The 20,579-nt window shown below is 35.6% G+C and overlaps 1 protein-coding gene across 1 annotated transcript in view; it reads right to left on the reverse strand.

Annotated features, from left to right (window-relative positions):
• Positions 1–20,579, reverse strand: part of MARCHF6 (membrane associated ring-CH-type finger 6) — a 61,694-nt gene that overhangs the window by 12,794 nt on the left and 28,321 nt on the right. Inside the window, exons 8-20 of the mRNA XM_087815348.1 lie at positions 19,872–19,933; positions 18,990–19,022; positions 16,762–16,813; positions 13,146–13,204; positions 11,839–11,919; positions 11,518–11,586; positions 11,364–11,438; positions 10,399–10,533; positions 7,882–8,001; positions 7,065–7,165; positions 5,662–5,799; positions 3,659–3,863; positions 1,880–1,949 (exon numbers count right to left, since the gene is read on the reverse strand). Coding sequence (XP_087671474.1) covers positions 1,880–1,949; positions 3,659–3,863; positions 5,662–5,799; positions 7,065–7,165; positions 7,882–8,001; positions 10,399–10,533; positions 11,364–11,438; positions 11,518–11,586; positions 11,839–11,919; positions 13,146–13,204; positions 16,762–16,813; positions 18,990–19,022; positions 19,872–19,933 — 1,200 coding nt within the window. The remainder of the gene's footprint in view (positions 1–1,879; positions 1,950–3,658; positions 3,864–5,661; positions 5,800–7,064; positions 7,166–7,881; positions 8,002–10,398; positions 10,534–11,363; positions 11,439–11,517; positions 11,587–11,838; positions 11,920–13,145; positions 13,205–16,761; positions 16,814–18,989; positions 19,023–19,871; positions 19,934–20,579) is intronic.

Here is a 20,579-nt window from a genome sequence, read left to right on the forward strand (position 1 = left end):
AAAGATAAGTACATGTAAATGTTACATGGTATGAACACGTGCATGTTAATTTGAAGATATAATAATCACCACTGATAATTATGTAAAAATGTCTAGTGTTTATATATATATATATTTCTACTCCAAGATTTTTATTTGTTTTGTTTTAGGTTTTGTTTGATTTTTTAAAATTCAAAGGCCATTTTCTATTCCATATTTCATATACTTCTAGTCAAAAGTGTTTTTGAGAGGACAGGGTTAGGTTTTAGTTTGTACTTATCAACAATTAAACTGCATCTACAAAAAAGTAATCTATGATGGAAAGAGCACCCTCACCACCTTAAATGTGTACTATGACACAGCAATTCTATGATTAAACATAACTGCATTCTTTCCACTAGATGGTGGGACTGGATTAACAGGGAAGTATTTAGTTAAAAATCTTCAATGAAATTAAAAGTACTTTTATTGCCAAATTAAAGTACTAAACTAGGTTTCCCTCTTTTATTAAATTTTTCTTAGTATTTCTGATAAAAACGTGAAAATGGAACATAAAAATGATAAATGTAAAACTGAGCAAAGTTCAAAAACTAAGTTTTCTCAGCAATACGTTTACTACCTTACACTCAATGGTTAATTGTCATTTTAACAGCTGTAATGAGTAGTGAGCTTAAGAGCAAAGTTCTCAAGTCGAAAATTATTGTACAGAAATAGTAAAAGAAAAATCTTTATTTTTACCAGTTTAAGGTAAATCACAATTCCTACAGATTAGAAAATATATATATATATTTAGAAACCTCTCTTGAAATTAAAATTTCCTAATTGCTCCTTCATGGCCTTAGTCCTCATGGGAAAACTTTTTTTTTTTTAAATCTTCACCCAAGGACTTTTTTTCCCCCCACTGCTTTTCAGAGAGTGGAAGAAAGAGAGAAGCATCGATGTGAGAGAGACACATCAGTTGGCTGCCTCCCACATGCACCCCAACTGGGGCCAGGGATGGAGCCTGCAACCAAGGTACATGCACCTGACTGGAATCGAACCTGAGACCCTTCAACCCTGGGGCCGATGCTCTAACCACTGAACCAAACTGGTCAGGGCTCAACTACTTATTAATACAAATTTGATTTATAAAATTATACTGATTGGTATTATAATCAAGACACTACTAACTCAGCATAAATTTATATGCTTTATAAGAGCCCAAAATTATCTTCCACTTAACAATTATTTCAGTGGCTAACACCTATCAGTATAATTAAGAATTTTCTGGCTCTCTATAAACACTAACTGGGAGGGTAGGGGCAGCAAGCTGTTCCTGCTACTTTATCACTGGCTTTGGGCTCCACCCTCATTTACCCTTGACCTCTGGAGATGACAAACTACTATATTCATACACAGCTGCTTGTACGATAAAGAAATTATGTTTAACTGAAATTTAAAGGTGAGTATTTGTGAATACCAGATGATAAAAAGGAAACAGTCTGGCTTCATAAAGGTCTCTAGCAAGAGCATGCAGTGGACTGAAAAGATAATTACATGATGAGAGCAAACATAAATTAACATCAAAAGAGTGGCTTGAAAAAATTACTTAAGCCACACAGATGACTTTTTGAACATCCATATAATAAGACAATGTCCATGAAAACGGAATGGCCACAAGTACTTTACCCCCAAAAATGAATCACAAATTATATCCTGACCTTGTCCCCCTCTACTCCAATACAAAGGAGTTCAATGAGATGGAGAACCCTAAATAGATGAATATCCCATATTCAATCAGAAATGAAGGGAAAACTATTTTAACTTTATATCTGATGGTCACATCTCAGCAAGATATGCCCTTTTAAAACATAGCACCTTTTCATGACCTCATTAGTGGAGAGCTAGGATAAGCTCATACCTGGTAGAGTAAGGCAGATGAGGCTGGCAATCAGTAAGGTTATGCACATGAAGACAATCAACAAAAATATCTGCAAGGCAAAACATGAGAGTGCATAAATGGTTCATATGAGCTCCATGCATTTTATGATACCCTTCAAAGAATCCACACAATTCTCCCAGTAAAAAAAAAAAAAAATGATCTCAATTGGTATTTTTAGGATTCCTTCCATTTTATACAGAAATTTTTATTTTAGATAAAATTACCTATAATTTCAGCCAAAAGGAAAATGAATGTCCATTTTCACACAATCAGATACATCAACAAGTAACAGGTAAATATATTTTTTTATCAGAGAGCACAAAAACAAAATATAATCAGCTTGAATTTTCCCTCGCTGTTAATTAAAAGTTAAAATATTCACTTTTATAAAATCAAATTCTCAAAAACAACTATTCATGATGGGAAAGTTTCTCTCTTAAAAGTAGTGTGCTGCCCAACAAGGGAGCGTGGCCACTGAGCACTTGACATGGGGTCAATGGGCATGAGTAACGGAATTTTAAATTGTATTTAGTGTGTGTGTGTGTTGCCTACAAAAATTTTTTTTTTTTCTTTTTTCAGCTTTATGGAAGTATGGTTGACAAATAAAATTATATTTAAAAACTGTATTCACTTTTAATTAGATTTAAATGTAAATAGCTCCGTACAGCTACTGGTTTCTGTACTAAGAAGATAAAAATGGTACACAGCTCCCTGAGCAGAAAGATAGTGACTATAGCTTGCCTTCTACCAGACAAGCCTTCACAAGCCCATTAGGCAGAGCTCTGGTGGGAAGACTGAAAAGGACAGGTGAGAATGCTCCAAGAGGAGGCTGTGAGGCTTGGTCAGATTTCACTGCTTGAGAAACCCATTAATAATTCTCTCTCTGATCTAGGCCAGAAAGTACTTTTTGCCAATCCAAGAGCCTCATCTCTCCCAGCTCCCTGTTATCTCTCCTGGCTCCCCCCATCTCTCACCACTTGCCTACATACCTCTAAACACATATAATTCCCTGTAGCTTCAAACCTACCAAGTCTCTCCTGCCTCTTGTCCTGACACCTACCTGAAATGCCCTTCCTCCTTTACATCTTTCTCTCTGTCTGGCCTCCTAGCTTTGAAGACTTAGGTCAGGCATTACCTCCATGAAGATTCCTGAACACCTTCCAAAAAATTACTTTGTGGAACAAGGAATGACTAATCATGTAACATGCTACTAATATAGCAAGTGAGATAAGGACCCAAGCCTGACCATAGGATTTAATAACATTGGGGACCTTTGTCAAGAACACTTTTGGTGGTTTGTGGGGAATGTCTCACTCGGACCAAACGTTTTTTTTCTTAACCAATCTGGTCTTCAGTTTCATCAGACGTAAACTGAGATTACCACTCAAGTCTTTAAGTATTTGGACCAGAATTAAATGAGAGAAAAACATTAACCTGCCCACTCCAGTTCCTGATACACAGTTGAAACCTATCAATAATGTTAATTTCTTACTTACTCTAGAGTCTTTTAATCATTCCTTTCAAACAGGATGGAGCAACAGTGCATGGAATCCCAACTCTATGATCTATCTCTAACATTTGATAAACTTACCTGACATTAACATGTTGCAGAATGAGAGGAATAAAACATGAGTTCTTATCAGGACACTGTAAGACATTTACACAGAGGACTACATGCTAACAGCAACAAAAACAGCATCAAAATTTCTTGATAAAATTTGAAAAACCTTGACTTTTGGTTGTCTGTACAGTACCTACCCTGAGTGGAAAATTTAAAGGCCGGCGATAAGGCTGAAAGCCAACAGGCCCTCCCTGCTGGAGTATGGCTTGGTGGGCTGCATGCAGGCCTTCCCCCACCACAGGAATAGCGTTGTTATTTCGAGCATGCTGGTTATTGTTAACTTGTTGGTTTGCACTGTTCTCATTTTCTTCCTGGTCGCCCAATAAATAGGAATGAAGATCCCTATGTAAAAATTACATCAGTGAAAATTCTCACTTCAGCATCAGAGTAAACAGCAAGCATGAGATTTACTTTCTTAATACTAATTATTATTTAGGGTAGAAAATGTACAAATAGATATCTGTATATGGAACTATTACCTCAATTTACTCTAAATGTTGGTGCCCACTTTAAATTAAACCTTTCTAAATTTAATGTTAACATACAGAATATCCCATAAATTCCATTTATTTTCTCTTTTCTTCAGCCAGTATCTGAGAAGAAATCAGTAACTGGAAAAAGAAAAAAAAACTACAATGTACAAGATACTCTATGTGAAGATCTTAAGGAAAAAAACTACTTTTTTTCCTCTCTATAGATGGCTACTGTGTCTGCCATGACATGTATCTCAACTAAAACCTCCAATCCAGAGATCATTTAAGGCAAAAATGAGTTGGGAGGAGGCAGCTCAGGGCAAGGCATAGGGCAAACAGAAAAGCATAGCACAGCCAAATATATGTCACATTAAGGTATCTACAGAATGCCATGTATTTTCTGGGGGGGGGGGGGGGGATGGTTTAAATTGCAAAGATTCGGCTTTTAAAAAAGTATATAACATATAAAGCTTGAAAAAAATACAACACGCTGACTAAATAAATGACCGAAAAAACAAATCTGAGAAGAGCTTATATATTTTTTTAATGCATAAATTCCTTTATTGAAAATATTAGGCTAGCACTGCATTACATATATTCAATATGCATAAATGAAGGGTCACACATTTCTGACTGGACAATACTGTTTTAAATAGAGAACACAGCATCTGGATATGCTCTCACAAATACATACATCATGGACTAAACTAGGTGAGAGTGAACTATATGCAAAATGACTGTTTTGTCTGTTAATAGAATATGGCTGCAAACAGCAGAAATGGTAAACATGATCATCATAAGACATTCCTGATATCTCACACCAACACATTATTTAATGAGCAGATTAAGGTAAACTACCAATATATTTTTCATCAAGAATTCTCAATAGAAGAATTCAGGGGAAAAGCACACCCAGGCTAGAGGCTTAAGGTTTTACAGCATTCATTTAAACTTGCATGTAATGTGAGTGGAATTAAATAACTACTGATCTGACAAAAGGACACTTGGCAATTTGTTTGTTCTCTTTTATAGTCTAAAATAAGAGAATAATATAAAGGAAATATTCTGCCAACTTAAGGCTTACATTGTAAGAACTGTTTTATTTTTCTAAATGCAGTTATATAAATACTACTTCTGTTAATAATTTTTTCTTTCCAAGATCACAGGGGATGTAATTTACAACAGACCGTATGTCAACTTTGGCTACTATTTGAAAATATTTTACATTAGCAATCTTTAGCTTTCATAGAGGTCTAGCTATCAATAATACTGGTTAAATTTTTAACAAGGCTTTATTATTATACTTAACAAAACAGGTTATATTTAACATTTCAGGTTAAGACTTTTAAAATACGAGTATGCTGGTTTGTTTTTAATGCACTAAAAAGAATTTTATTTTTTTACCCTGTGTAATGAAATGAACCTGGGCCACCAGCAAACCTCTATAAGAGGATAAGAACATGTATACATTCTCCAAAAAAGGATGCATAATGATTTTTTAAAAAATTTAATTAAGAATTTTTAGAATTATATATACCTGCAGCTATCACTAAACTCTCTCTTATAAAAACTCATTTTTACTGAGTGGGGCATGGCCCATATTTTTTCAGAAAGTTTACTTACACTGATACATATAATATGCCTATGAGTCACCTCCCTATACTTACAGCAAGTATCCAGCAGTAACAGTCCAGGCTCGCACAAGCCCCTTCAGCCACTGCCGTGTGTGTCCCTGTTCAAGTAATGCTGGCAGGACAACCTGAAGCAGAAGCAGCTCAAGGGACAGTTCACTCACCGGAGCATCACTAAGGCAAATACAAAGAGCCATAACTTATAATGTGCATTCTATTTTCCATTATAAACTATATTATATTAAATATGTAAAGGGCTGACAGCAGAACTCCTTAAAGAGTTGAATGAACCCACTTCACTATCTTTATCACCTCTCCTCCATTCTCTCTAAAGGCCAGCAAGGCTTCCCCCTCTCAAATTCCACAAAACCATTCCTTACAAATGTTACCAATGACCTTTGTGTGGTTAAATCTGATGGTGAGGTCTTAGTCTTCACCTCATTTGCTGTATTAGTAGTATGTTACACGATTGGTCACTCCTTGCTCCTCAACACAACTTTTTTTTAAATATATTTTTATTGATTTTTTTTTTTTTTTAGAGAGAGAGGGAGAGAGAAGGAGAGAGAGAAACATTGATGTGAGAGAGAAACACTGATTGGCTTCCTCCTACACACCCCCTACTGAAGATTGAGCTCACAACCTGGGCGTGTGCCCTGACTTCAGAATCCAACTGGTGATCTCTTGGACCAGGGGACTAGCTCAACCAAATGAGCCACACCAGCCAGGGCTCAACACACCTTCTTAAATGCCGTGGTTCCCCTTCTTCATCCTGATCAGGATATTGTCATGTAGATTACAGAGGAAGGGGGGAAGAACGTTAAGGATGGACTATAAATAGAGAACAAGAGGAAGGTCTCAAGTAGTAAGTGGTAAATGGAGTTGGAGTAGATAAAGTCTTAAAGAATTAAAATTGACAATATTTAAAGACTAATTAGAAGTAAAAGTGAGAAAGAAATACAATTTGCCTGGCAGATTTCTGCTTTAGATGACTGAAGGGGTAATGCAAACCACTGAAAAAGGAGATGTAGGAGGGATGAAAGACTATGTTTCCAGGTGACTTCAGTTTGTAAATCAAAAAGGATTTTCCATCTATAAGCCTTATATCCTATTTTTCATTCATAATTAAATGTGCATCTATGACTATATTCCTTATGATGTGCTTTTCATATAGATGATGCTACTAACACACTATCATTAGGTATGGCAGACATTTCAATGCAAAACAAAGGCAAACTTCATTTGCAGAAAAATAAAAGTCTGTCTTCCTTTGGAAAATGTAACTGCTCAACTAATGTTTATGTGATCCAGAACATGGCAAAATTTAACTCTCAGATAATTTCCAATATCTGTAAGAAATGTATGTTTTAAATATATGTACTCTGAATATCAAATCCCTAACAGAACTAAATTAGTAAAGCTTCCAAATTTCAAAAACTTACCTGTAGAGCATGACATTGTATGGCAGAAAATTAGGCAGCAGACTCTTAATTATACGTATAGGAAGCCAAAGCATCAGAAGGACAATGGAGCCAAACACAATCTGCAGTAAGAAAAAGGGCATGACACCATTGTAAACGACTCCTGTGAGAGATAGGCTGACTTCTGAACATACTCAACCAATACACAACACTATACTCATCCAGGGCCCAGAGTGTTCTCACTCAACACACTATACTTGTATCACTCTGTGTAAAGAATGCATTCCTGAGATGGCTTATCTCTCTCTCTCTCGGACACAAGGGCTCAAACAGGAGAGAGCTGGAACCTCACAGTGAGGGATCAGAATTGTCTGCAACTTAATAAATCACCTGCAATCATTTTAAGACATGACCCATATTAACAGATACAGAAGTTTCTAAAGGGTACATTATTTCTTTTAGAATTTTATTTTGGAAAAATTTAGATTTAACTAGGTAATTTCTTCTTCTAGGTGGAGAAGAGACTTTGAGACCCTCTGTTAACAGTTTAATTTAGAAGCTATTAACAAGTCTCTATTGGTTTAATGCAAATTAATCATAATTCAGAAACTCACAATTTGGCAATCAATTATAATGCTGAAGTAATAGAAGGCATTTTTGTTTCAGTATGCATTTTATTTATTTTATCAAAGTAACCAATAAAACTGCTACTTAACAACTAAGTTCCAAAGGCTTAAACATAAGTTACTAAATCTACTGTACCAGTACCCCTAACCAAAAAAAATACATCTAAAGGGTAGCACACTTTACTTCAAAAACAATAAAAAGATACGCTTACCACTGACAAAATAAATCTTCGAAGATGTCTATAAATGGGCAAATGGATCATTTCTTGTACTGGATTAAAATCTGGATCATTCAAATTCCTTAGAAACCACAAGACACCAGGTCGAAGTACCTGCAAATGTATTTTAAATGCTATACATACTCACCAATATCTTCAAAGCTCTGTATATGAGCTAAAACATTAACAGAAAAGTAAGACCTTAAAATTATTTTGGCATCGCCCAGCCGGCATGGCTCAGTAGTTGAACATCAACCTATGATCCAGGAGATCGAGGTTCAATTCCCCGTCGGGGTGCATGCCCAAGTTGCAGGCTCGATCCCCAGGAGGGGGCATGCAGGAGGCAGTTGATCAATGACTCACCATTGATGTTTCTCTCTTTCCCCTCTCCCTTCCTCTCTCTGAAACCATAATTAATTAATTAATTAATTATGGGACCCAAAAAATTCATATATAGCTTTCCTGGGAAAATAAGTTCCTAAATCAGAATCTTTATGAAAACTATCCTGTAGCTGATATCCTTTGATGCTTTTAATCAGTTAATGAAAAATAAATGTATTAATGGACAATTTGTCATATCTAAATCTCCTAGATGAGAAATATTTTGTTAAATGTTTTTATTGATTTCAGAGAAAGGAAGGGAGAGGCAGAGACAGAAATATCAATGATGAGAGTCACTGACTGGCTGCCTCCTGCATGCCCCCAACTGAGGATCAGCCTGCAACCTGGGCATGTGCCCTCACCGGGAATCGAACCATGATCTCCTGGTTCATAGGTTGATGGTCAATCACTGAGCCATGAAAGTCGGGCAGAAATAAATAATTTTTGAAAACTGCTGGTTAGAACATCATTACAATATGCCAAGGTTGGGGGTTCGACCTCCAGTCAGGGCACATGTAAGAATCAACCAATGAATGGATAAGTAAGTGAAAAAACAAACTGATGTTTCTCTCTCTAAAATCAATAAATAAATAAAAATGAAAACTGTCACTATATTGTATCATCTAGCGAAAGAATTAGGTTGTAATTTATAAATGTCCTAAATAGAAGATCTGATTTCAGTCTTACACTTCCTGAGAATTATTTTATAACAACATTTTAATTAAGAAACCCTACAACTTCTCAGTATATATCTTCATTTTACTACCTATATCTTTTTCCCCCCCTCAGTAGAAATCATCAACTCAAGAGTCTGTGGGTGATGGGGCAATGGATGAGTCTAGGTATTAGTCCTGGTGATGCCAACTCACTGAATTACCCTGTATAAAGCATCTTATCTGCCCAAATTCGATTTCTCCATCTTCTAAACAAGGGGGTTATACTGTATAACTTCTAAGGGTCTATCTAACTCCCAAATACTAGGATTCTGTATCAACAAAAAAACCACATAAATTTTAAAAATTCAGCATACACATTTTATCACTTAATTCAGGTCATGTATAATTATAATTTTTAAAAACACATTAATTTAGTCACAATCACTTGTCTCAAAGAAAGAATACAAGCTTAATTTACAAACAGAATTTATTGAACTTACACTCTATTACTCGGGAGAATATGTTGGCCTCCAACCCCCTCCCCAACTCCTCAAAACTCTCAAAAGGCGAAGTACAAGAATAGCATTAAGCCTCTGTGCTTTTGGATTCCATTAACACTGGATTAGTTGGCCTGCTCCTTCAGGTCCCTGCACATCTCCATCACCACTCTCAAAGCACTCTAAAGGAGTAAGCTGGCTTGTCAATGGCTGTATTCCTTCCCAGGATGCAAAATCAAGGAGAATGGGGTGATATCATGTCTTTGTTTCTCACTTATTATTACCCCAACAGATGGCACAGTGACTAACACAGAGTGAGTATGCAGTAATACTGAAGGAAAGGATGCACAGCAGCAAGTACACTTGCCAGTTTTATACTTCCTAGTGCACCAGAATGACAGAGCCTGAGATGTATACTAATTAAATATTGACCCTACTGTCTGTCTTCAAATCAGTAAAGACTGTATTCCAAAAAAGGGTTAGTAAGGTACCCATCTGGCAAGTGAACTGGAATCATAAAGGACCTTCATTCTATTCTAAGCTTGAGGTGGCCGCTTCAAGACTATTTTATATACTTGATCCTGCAAAACGATAAATTTGGGGTATTTCCAGCATTATATTTCCTTGAATCAAGTCCAAGACAGGCTCAGATCACATAAAAGTCCAAGAATTTGTATTAGAGGATGGCTACATGTAAAATAAGTGCTTTTACTTAATTTTTTCCCCTCAATCTACTCATCTTTCAAATTCGTAACTCATTATAGTCAGAAATACAAAAACTTGTCAATTTTTAAGACAAATGACTGAAAACAGCTTAAAGCAGTTAAGCCAAACTCATATATCAGTTATTTCCTTTTAGAATAAAATAGAGAAAATTATTTAATTAGGAAATCGTAATAACCTTTGAGGTACACCTTATGGTTAAACAAAAGTCTTTTTCATGAATGTATAACATCAGAACTTCCTGTACAACTTACCTCTCTCAGTAAAAGAATGAAGGAGGCAAAGTAGAACACGTACACCATTCCCACCAGCCAGTGCAGAAACATGGTAGTACCTGGAGCTGATTGAAAGCTCAGTTCTCGATCTTTCAGAGTAGCATCAAACATTTCCTAAATCAAAAAAGAACAGGTAAACAAGAGTTGTAGCACCTACATTTGCCAAAAATAACATCTCCATCTTCTGGAAAGTGAATAAAAATCACTATGCATATAAGTTACGATGTTCTAGGATTATAGTTCTCTTAAAACCATTTCATAGCACCACAGAAATATAAATGATATAAGGTTAGACACTATTTCAAAGATGTGTATGTCACTTTAAATTTTTAAATATAAGCAGCAATTCTGATAAACCAATTGTTAAGTAAAAAGAACCATTTTTGGTTAACATAATACCTTCTTTTCCTGGTTACAGGTCTGCATTCATGACAAGTTTTAATAGTAAAGGTATGGGAGAGAATGATATCTCAGAACCAAAGGTAGCTTTTCTACATATAAAATATTTTTGAAAAATAGAAAAATGATTATCACTGACAGCCATTAAAGATTATAATAAAAAATGAGTGTCCTAGTTAGAGCAAATGGTTAGGCTTGAATTTATTATTACAAAGACCAAATTCTTATCAGATTGCTCTTTTGATGTATATAATGTCTTGGCATTATTGTAAAATTTAGGAGAGTAAAGTCAGTAAGAAAATTCTCCACTGGTTATTAGAAAGGTTCCAGTCAAAATACTCTGACATCAGAAATCTGCACAAAGCCTCAAAAAAATCAGGTACTCATGAAAAATTAGCAACATTAAGATTCCACAGAGATACATTCTCAGAAAAAAGCAAGCAATTATCAAATACTGACTTTCCTTTAAAAGAAACCCATTCTAAAGATGTCTTTTCGGAAGCCTTTAAATTATTAGATTGTATGATAATGAATAATAAACTCACCAGGGAACAGATATCCAGCCACCAGCCACAAATGAGAGGGAACACTCCAATTTCTACTACCACTAGCAAAGAGACCTTAAGCAAAAATAAAGGTCATCAATATCACCCAAATGGGGAGAAATTATTTCCAGTTTTAACTTACAACAAGAATTACCTTAACAACAATATAGCAGACTCCCAGCAAGCGACGAGACCTATGAAATTTAACAAGAGTTGCCAAGCCCTACAGCATCTCGTCAAGGAAAAACTGAGCATTTCAAGTTGCAAGAGAACACATAATAATTTAGGAAACATTTAACTTTACTTAGCAGACAGAATTTATTTCATATTTTGTCTGCCCTTATCCTCACTACAAGTGCCTACAACTTTTACTTAGAGGACAAGGCGGGAGAGAAAATAAGTTTTCTCAGTAATAGGAACAACTCTTGGTATGAATAATATTACTAAACACCCAAGTTGCTGCATTAAAGGATACATGACAAATGATCAGTGTTATTGCTAAAAGTATATACCCAACTATGGTTGTGATTAGGCCTTCAAAATGAGATGCTTGAACCTGGAAATAAGAAAAAATAAACTTTAATTGCACCACATGGCCTCCGCCCCAGTTTAACAATGTATTAAACAATTCAAGTAGACTGGAAGTGAACTATCTAGGTAATTTACAACTAGAAAACAACCATAAAATCCCCTTTGGATGATGTCTTTGAAAACCAGATTCTCCCAATGACTTATATATTATGAAAGGTGAGGAAAAATTAAAGAATAACACTTTATTCCAGCACACAAAATAGAGTGAATTAAATTTTACAAAAATCAGAAAAAAGTTGTAATGCAATAGTCCGTACTCTGCTCCATTCTAAAGTAGACTTCCTAAAGTCTGAGCACAAAGCTCTCCACCTGTCCAGTACATCCCAGCCACCTCATTTCCTACCACTAGAAGTGACTGCTTTCCAAATCTGTCCCATTCTCAGCTTACAACAGACAGAACAAGAGTTTAAATAATGCCCATCTTTTTGGTTCCTGAGTTCCAGACAGCAAGTGGGGATAGTTTGGAAAGTCAAAATTTATCAAAGAATTTATCCTAACTTTTCAAGTTCTGGCATTCAACTAGTAAGAATCTGGAGAGCTGTATCAAATATAGAAATACAACTCTCTGTCCTTTCAGAACACTTCAAAATGTGCTCTCTCAGGATTCACATACACAAACTGAACAGAGTATCCAGATATGTCAGCTTTTCCTTAAAAATTAATTCTTTCTGCGCCCCCTAAAACTAGCAGCTTTCCATCCAAATATTCATCCACCTCTGACAATGATAAAATGTCAAAATTAAAGCAAATTCTTTAGAAAACACTACAGCACATCATTCCAAGATCAACTAACCTTTTTTTAAATCTATTGATATATTGTTACTTTTCTAAATGCACTAGGGGGCATCTGACAAAAAGGAAGGGAAGGGCGCAAGGTTCAATGAAACAGGTCATAAGTCAGCCTGCAAGAAAATTTTCCCATAGTATGCCTTTGGCCCACCCAACATGAAGGAATATAGTGCATCATGGGATTTCAGAGCTTATCTTCCTTAGCTGGCAACATAATCTACTACTTGAACCACTGTCAGTTTTCAAAGAAAACAGTAAGACGGTGTTGGATAACTATTCCTTTGTATAAGGCAGATAGAGAAATGAAGTAACTCTTTACAACATTATTAATTACTCAACAAATATCAAGTTTGGGGGGTGGGGGAATCAATGAAAATAAGTTTGTAAAAGTATTATACTCACATGTTCTTCAAATCCCAAACCAACAAGGGAGAAATGACCAATGTGGTAAGGGCAAAATGCTAAAAGGGAGGAAAAAACTCAATGAAAACTTCGAAATCAAAACAATGAACACTCCTAGTACCATCTCCCACTGAAAGGAACCAGGGCTTTTTCAAGAAATGGAACATTCCAGAGCTAAAAATGTATTTCTTGGGACATTCTCTGTAACCAGACAAGAACAAAGTAATCAAGGTCTAATAGGCTAACGGCAAAAGGACCCAGAAACCATTGTGAACAGGGTCTCATGGGCCAAAGAAAAGATATGAGCATCAAAAAGAATAATGACCCAAACTGATGGAAACACAGTAAATACATACAAATCCACAAGTTCATTATACTCCAAAAGTGGTAGGCCAAAATCAAAAGCAACATCACAGAAAACTTTTATCAACAATGAAAGGAGTTAGCTCATCAATTCCTTACCCTGCGAACTGATAATTAAAGGGAAAGCACTGCACATCTGTCCTGCTGCTTCTGTACAAGTTCAAGTTAACAAAATAGCTCTAGCTGGTAGTAAGTTGTTCTTTATAGAAAAGCCAGCCAGTCAGTGTAAAAAATGACAATTTGAAAAGAATCATTTTGCAATGCCTAATAAAATAAATTATTTCAGGCAAGTAGCAAGGGATAATAAAATCGTTAGGCGAAATGTTGATGAAACACTAGATATTTGCATGATACTAAAATGCCCACACATTACTTTCTGACAGTTAAGGGAAAAATGAAACCTACCAATAGAGACTTTAAGATGCTATCACTGAACCGAGAAAGGTGGAGAACCAGACATCATCTGTCTCCTGATATGTCACATTACTAGGCAAAGCACAACCAGTGAAGGATTTGTCCCAAACATATTGAACCTGAATCTAATCAGGCCCTTGGAGACAAAGAAGCAAGGTAGCAGACATCATCAGGGAGTAGAATGTGAGGCACTTACAGGACAGCTGACCTAAGTCTCTTCAACAAATCAATGGCAAAAAGGGGGGGACCAACAGAAGAATATTCTAAATCAAAAGGATTAACAACTAAAAGTAATGTCTGGACCTTATCTGGATCTTCATTCAAACCAACCAACTATAAAATGGCATTTAAGGAGACAATCTAGGAACTTTTAATATGTTGGATTACTAAGAAATATTAAATTCTGGTGATTTTCTAAGGTGTGATAATGACATTATGGTTAAATAAGAAATATCCTTAAGTATTTCATAGTAAGACTTTTTAAAGTCTCTTTTCCTCAAGCCTTTCTTGCCATGTTAATAAAATTTTAATTTGTTCTTAATAATAAAATTTGATTACCTTTTACTTATGTCAAAAGAATGAACAGCACAGATCAGGGAAGGGTGGAGGGGAACTCAATCATTTAGATAAGTGAGAATGAAGCTACAGGAATCTGGCTGCCAAACAGTTTTGATCAAGTATTCTATGGGTAGAAATTTATTTATGGGTTTAAGATCTATTTAGAATTTAGAAATACACAATGTATATTTTACTAATCTATTATGTATATTATAAAGCACAAGAAATTTTTAAATGATAAAAAAAGCAGCACAGATTTTTTTCCTAATTCTCATACCCAACTCTGAGGTCGCTAGGGAAGGCAAACTTTCAAGTTTCAACTCTATTTTTATATGTAAATACTAACCTAAGCATCAGTTGTAACAATCAATTTCTATCCTATTCTGCAGCAACTACTATATAGGTATCCTGAAATTAAGGTCAGTTTCTCAGAATCCCTTCTACTAGAGACAGCAGTGCTATAATGTTGTATTTCTGCAAATTACATGACCACAAGAGTAAAAAAATGCCAGAGAAAAACTGCAGTAGAGCAACCCAAGTAGTAAAGAAGCATGTGTGCTTAATTCCAATGACCATATTCATCTAAAAGGAAAATAATATTTCTTAGAAAGAAAAAAAACTTCTTGTTTCATTTCAAGAGATCCTAAGTTAATGTATGTAAGTTTACTAAGACAAATTTTTTTCATAAGCTTATATAAGTTAGGAGATTGGATTAGAAAGCTACTTAGATAATATTTCCTTTATATAAGTAAATTCACGTTTTAAAAGTGACTTGTTCCTTCGAACATTAATTTAGCATTAAGCTTTTCTTGCAAGAGCAAAGGCTCTACATATAATTTTTTCTCTCAAATAAAACTTGGTAAAGATCAATACAGTTTCACACTCTACATATCAATAATTTTACATATGAAAAATAAATGCAGACTAATCTGCAAATTCTCACCCCCATATGCAAGGGGAAATAACAAAAAATGGGCTTCCTGCTAATTTGTGTCATCTTTTTTACAAGATATTTCATGTCAACAAGTTACCTGTAATTTTCTTTTGCTCTTTACCAAAAATATTCAGAAATTAATTTTTGTCTCATCCTCAATCTACATATTCAGTCTTTTTTTTATTGATTTTTTTTTCAGAGAGAGGAAGGGAGAGGGAGAGAAACATTGATGTGAGAGCAAAACATCATTCGGCTGCTTCCTGCAGGCCCCCTACTGGGGACTGAGCCCACAATCCGGGCATGTGCCCTGACGGAAACAAATCGGGGGCAACCTTTCAGTGTACGGGATGATGCCCAACCAACTGAGCCATACCGGCCAAGGCCATATTCAGTGTCTTTTTGACCACATGGCTTCCTTCCTGTTGAAGACAACTGCTTTCTAGGTTACAAAGTAGTCCACAACACAGAGCAATAACTTGGAATTCAGTGGAAGAACATTGGGAAATCTACCCTTCCCTCCTCAGTAGAACGAAGGGTAACTCACATGCATTAAAGGAAGGAATTTCTCAAAGATCATCCCTATGGAGAGATCTGTAGCCTAAGGTCTCTATAAGAGATCCAAATCATAGCCCAGCCCAACAATAACCTGATTTTATCAAACTCCACCTTCTCTCCCTTGAGAGATGCAGGAATTGAATTCTAAGGTCTTGGTTTTCTTGATTCAGTTTACATTATCTTTCCCAAGGCAGAAAAACCTGTCAACTGCATCTCCTCAGCTCTGCCTTCCTTTCTCTAATTACTTCCAAAGGGAGGGACTTGTGTGTGTTGTCACAGAATTCTCACAGCTGTAGTTGTGAAAGTGTCTGGAAGTGACTTTGCATTTACTGGAATCTGGTTCTAAGGGGAATTCAAACTTGGGAAAGGATCACTGTCTTCCCTAAAGCCTACATCCATTTCTCATGACAGTTCCCAAGCCAGGGTCTCTGGTAAGGCCTTGGTCAGGATTTTGACAGATGGCAGCAAGATCTTTCTACCATAGGGAAGAGCACACAGATAATCAGCAAAAAGTTAATTCCAGAGATGGAATACTGTATATTCTCAAGTCAATCTAAAATCAGCTTCCACAAAGAGACAGAAATGCCCAACAAAAGCAGAGGTGGTAGGTAACTACAGGTTACTGAAGTCACTGTTGCTTAGGAAAGAAGGTATCTGTACCGGATTACTATACAGGATTACTATCTAAAACTGTTCCATATATTCCTGTTTAAAAACAAAACAAAAACCTATATAAGAAGGTTCCTAGAAAACTAAACTACCATAATAAACAAAAGCATAAACACCACTTACCAAAAACAAGAATGAACAGTGTATTTAAAGACACCACCCAGAAGACATGTTCCTAAAGGAAAAGAATATTAATAAAACATATTTAATTCCTATTTGATATATGCTTAGACTACTCCACTTATTTAATTAGAAGACTGAAATTCTCACTCTATAATTGAGATTTCATTTCAAAAAATTATGTACAACTTTAAATTTTTCATTAGATAGCTCATAAAAATAAACCTAATAAAACTCGTTCATAATGTTATGTGTAGGGGAAAAAAAATCAAAGTTAATCCGTAAACATTTCCTCTTCAGAAATTAATAATTCACCCCAAACTACACAGATTCTCATAAATGACTGCCAGATTGCATTAAATCAAATGACACTGAAAAATTCCAAATAGAGAAAAATTTGAAAACTACATTAATTCCCAACATTTTAATGTAAAAATGCACAGTGCTTCTTTCAGTGTCCATTTTGTTCTCATGTCTTCTGCAAGGTCACTTTATCTTGTGTGGTCCCTTGTCTCCCTATGGTGTATTGGCTATCTTTGTTCATGCCCCAGAATACTCATTCTCATTTGGCCATTGATCCACTTCCACAATTATGCATTATCATCTCCAAGGTGACTGCTATCATCTATTCCTCCAGCCATGTCACAAATACTTCAGTCACGCTCCATGCTGACACTAGAAAGACCAATCCCATTTGTCTAGGCCCACCACCTCCTCCCCCATCGAGTTAAATGATTCTTCCAAAAGGGGCCAACATTGTATGATTTTCTTCTTAGAAAGATTAATCCGATCAGGTCCCCAATCTGCTACAATCCAAATGGCAAAAAGAGTGATTAGTTTGTCTAAGAGATGACTGCTACTTTCCTACTCACCATACCACCTCCTATCACTTGAATTTTTTCAGCTTCTCTGCCTTACAGGCTCCCAAATTGTTTGTCCTTACCTCCAATATCTTTTGTGCCTCAACCTCTAAGTTATCTTCTTTAAAAATTCCCTGCTCAAAAACTCCACTAAGAAATATCTAACCAAGGCCCCTTCTGTACCTCTTGTGTCCTATGCACACCTTCTGTCATTGAGTCTTTACCAGATAGTATGCCTCTAAAGTTCCTTACTCACATGTTCATTTCTCTCTACTAACTATAAAGCATCTTTGAGAACAGGGATCCTATTTCATTCATCTCTGAACCTCCCAGTAACTATCACATTAGCTGGCACATGATAGATACTAAAAATATCTTTTCATGAATTAAGTCATCCTATAAAGAGTTTTTCCCAATAATTAGAATGCACTTGAGTTACCACCACTGACTCAATGACTTCTGTCACTCATCTATGAGGGACTGATGAGGTAAGAGATATAAATGAGTATGTAGCCAAATAATACCTTCTATACTGACTGTGATCAAACTTTGATTAGAAGCTCGGTAACATCACTTTCTCACTAATCTGTGAATTACCACCAGATACATTCCTAAGTATAACTACTGACCTCAATTTCCTATTCTGGCTCCCATCTGGAGCCATCCTGAGGAAGAAGCCAACACTGTGGACAGTGGAGGAGACGGACGGGACTTATCTGAGTCTTTGATGACACTGTTGGGGGGCCTCTGGATCAAGCCCTCCTCAAGCTCATCCTTCTTTGGGCTTATGTTATTGTCTTGGTCACTAGGGTTTCTTCTACCTGCAGCCAAAGTTTTCTTAATACCCAAAGCCATTTAAAATCTCAAATGGCAAGTGATTTTATATTATAGAATCTTAAAATAGTATCATTTCTCCTTTAAAGAACAGGTTCTTTGAAGAATTGTTCCTCACCTTTGAGCGGTACTCCTTACTAATAAGGTAAAGATAGGTGGGATTCAGCAAAAAATAGAAACCTATGATGAGGCTAGGGCTATCACTGTGAACATTACAAAGCTGCTCTATTTTCACCAATTCAGGTATTTAAACATCACAAGGTATAACTTTAAAAGACTAACTTCTTAGCTACTATTAATTTTGTATTTCCTTTTCTTTCCTAAAAATCTAGTATTTAATAATTTCTCTTTAAATAGTATTACCTTTATGTTTTGCCAATATTTTCAATACATATAACAAACTTACTTCAACATATCAACTAATCAAAAATCAAAGGACATTTGATCTTTAGTAAAAAGTCAGCACATACTGTAAATCTGAAAACACTGAATCACTAAGACAAATAATTCAATTAAAAACATATTAGCTTTACTTACTAGAAAAACTAGTGATCCATCAAGGCCTAGCATCTAAAATGAATAATAATATGCATTAATTCAAGATAAAACAGGATTTTTAAATTCTATTTATTAAAAAGGCTCATTTTCCTTTCAATATCTTTAAACATAATCCTTACCCACTACTTTCCCATATAGCCTATCATTTTCAGAGTAAAAAACTCCTGTTTATGGGAGTTTTATATTTTGGCTCTCCTTTTATTCCAAATCATGGTTTGAAAGTAAAAAGAAATTCCATCTTGGGCTTCATTCTTACATTAGCTATGGAGTCAGTCAAGACTTCATGATACCACTATATTGTCAACTGGAGCAACAGAATAATACTTAAATTGTTACTTCATTTTTTGAAAGTCCACAATTTCAGGTTAAACATTCCCTAAATAGAGCACAGTTTTTTTTAAACGCCAGAAGATAGAAAAACAGTTATCAGAAGAACTTCACCATTTTTAAAATATTTTCAATACATGCAGGGCCAGGCGTGGCTAAGCAGTTAAGCATCGAAGTATGAACCAGGAGATCTTGGTTTCAATTCCTGGTCAGGGCAAGGACCCGGGTTGCAGGCTGGATCCCCAGTAGGGGGCATGCGGAAGGCAGCCGATTGATGACTCTCTCATCATTACTGTTTCTAGCTCTCTCTCCCTCTCCCTTCCTCTCTCTGAAATAAGTAAAAACGTACAAAATTAAAAAATATATATATATTTTTTCAACACAAACATCACTTAATTTTGTCTAAAAATAAAGTTCTATTAAAGTTTTCATCAAATGTAAGTACAAAATTAGTGTGTACATCTAAATATGCTCAATTTTAAAATGTACTTTAGAATTAAAACACTGATGCTTAATGAATGAAGGCTTACTCACTCTTTCCCATGTAAGCTCTTCTGCAGCTCTGTCCCATTCTAAAGCATTCCAGTTCATGTCATCTGGAAATAAAATTGTAGTTTAAAGATTACTGACATAACTTGAACTATAAATAATAAAATGCACCCTCTTAATTCGGTGTTTTGTAAGCTGTTGTTGAGAAGCTAGACCACATTTAAAATTTTTCTATACAAGCATTTGCTTGTTAGGCAATAAGTATATATACATAAATACAACATATAAAATAAATAAAGTGGTTCTAGTATGTGGTAGTACTAGAAAAGAAAGAAATAGGGTTATGTGAAAGAAATTCAACAGCTCTGAAGAAGGATGACTCCAATGGAACTGAGGAAAGTAAGGAAGGCAGGGGACTAGAATTCTCTGGGTGAGGAAGAGGTAGAAGATATAGTATGAAAGGCAGACAGGAATTAGATCATACAAAAGGAATGTGAAGCCTGGATTTTATTTTGTTCTTCAGTATCATGGAAAAACCACTGAAAGGTTTTTAAAAGCAGGAGAGCAATCCAAATACTATGTGGAGCAAGAATAAAAGAAGGAAGACCAGTTAGAAGCTAATACATTAGACTGAGATAGAAATGGTGGCTAGCACTAAGATAGCAGTAGGCTTCATTCTCAGAGTCTTTGAACAGATACTTGCCTCTCCCTGGCAAGGCCCCATTACACAACTCACTTCTCATCCTTCAGGTC

This window comes from Miniopterus natalensis, chromosome 3 (assembly GCF_054644295.1).
Source record: "Miniopterus natalensis isolate mMinNat1 chromosome 3, mMinNat1.hap1, whole genome shotgun sequence".
Taxonomy (NCBI): Eukaryota; Metazoa; Chordata; class Mammalia; order Chiroptera; family Miniopteridae; genus Miniopterus; species Miniopterus natalensis.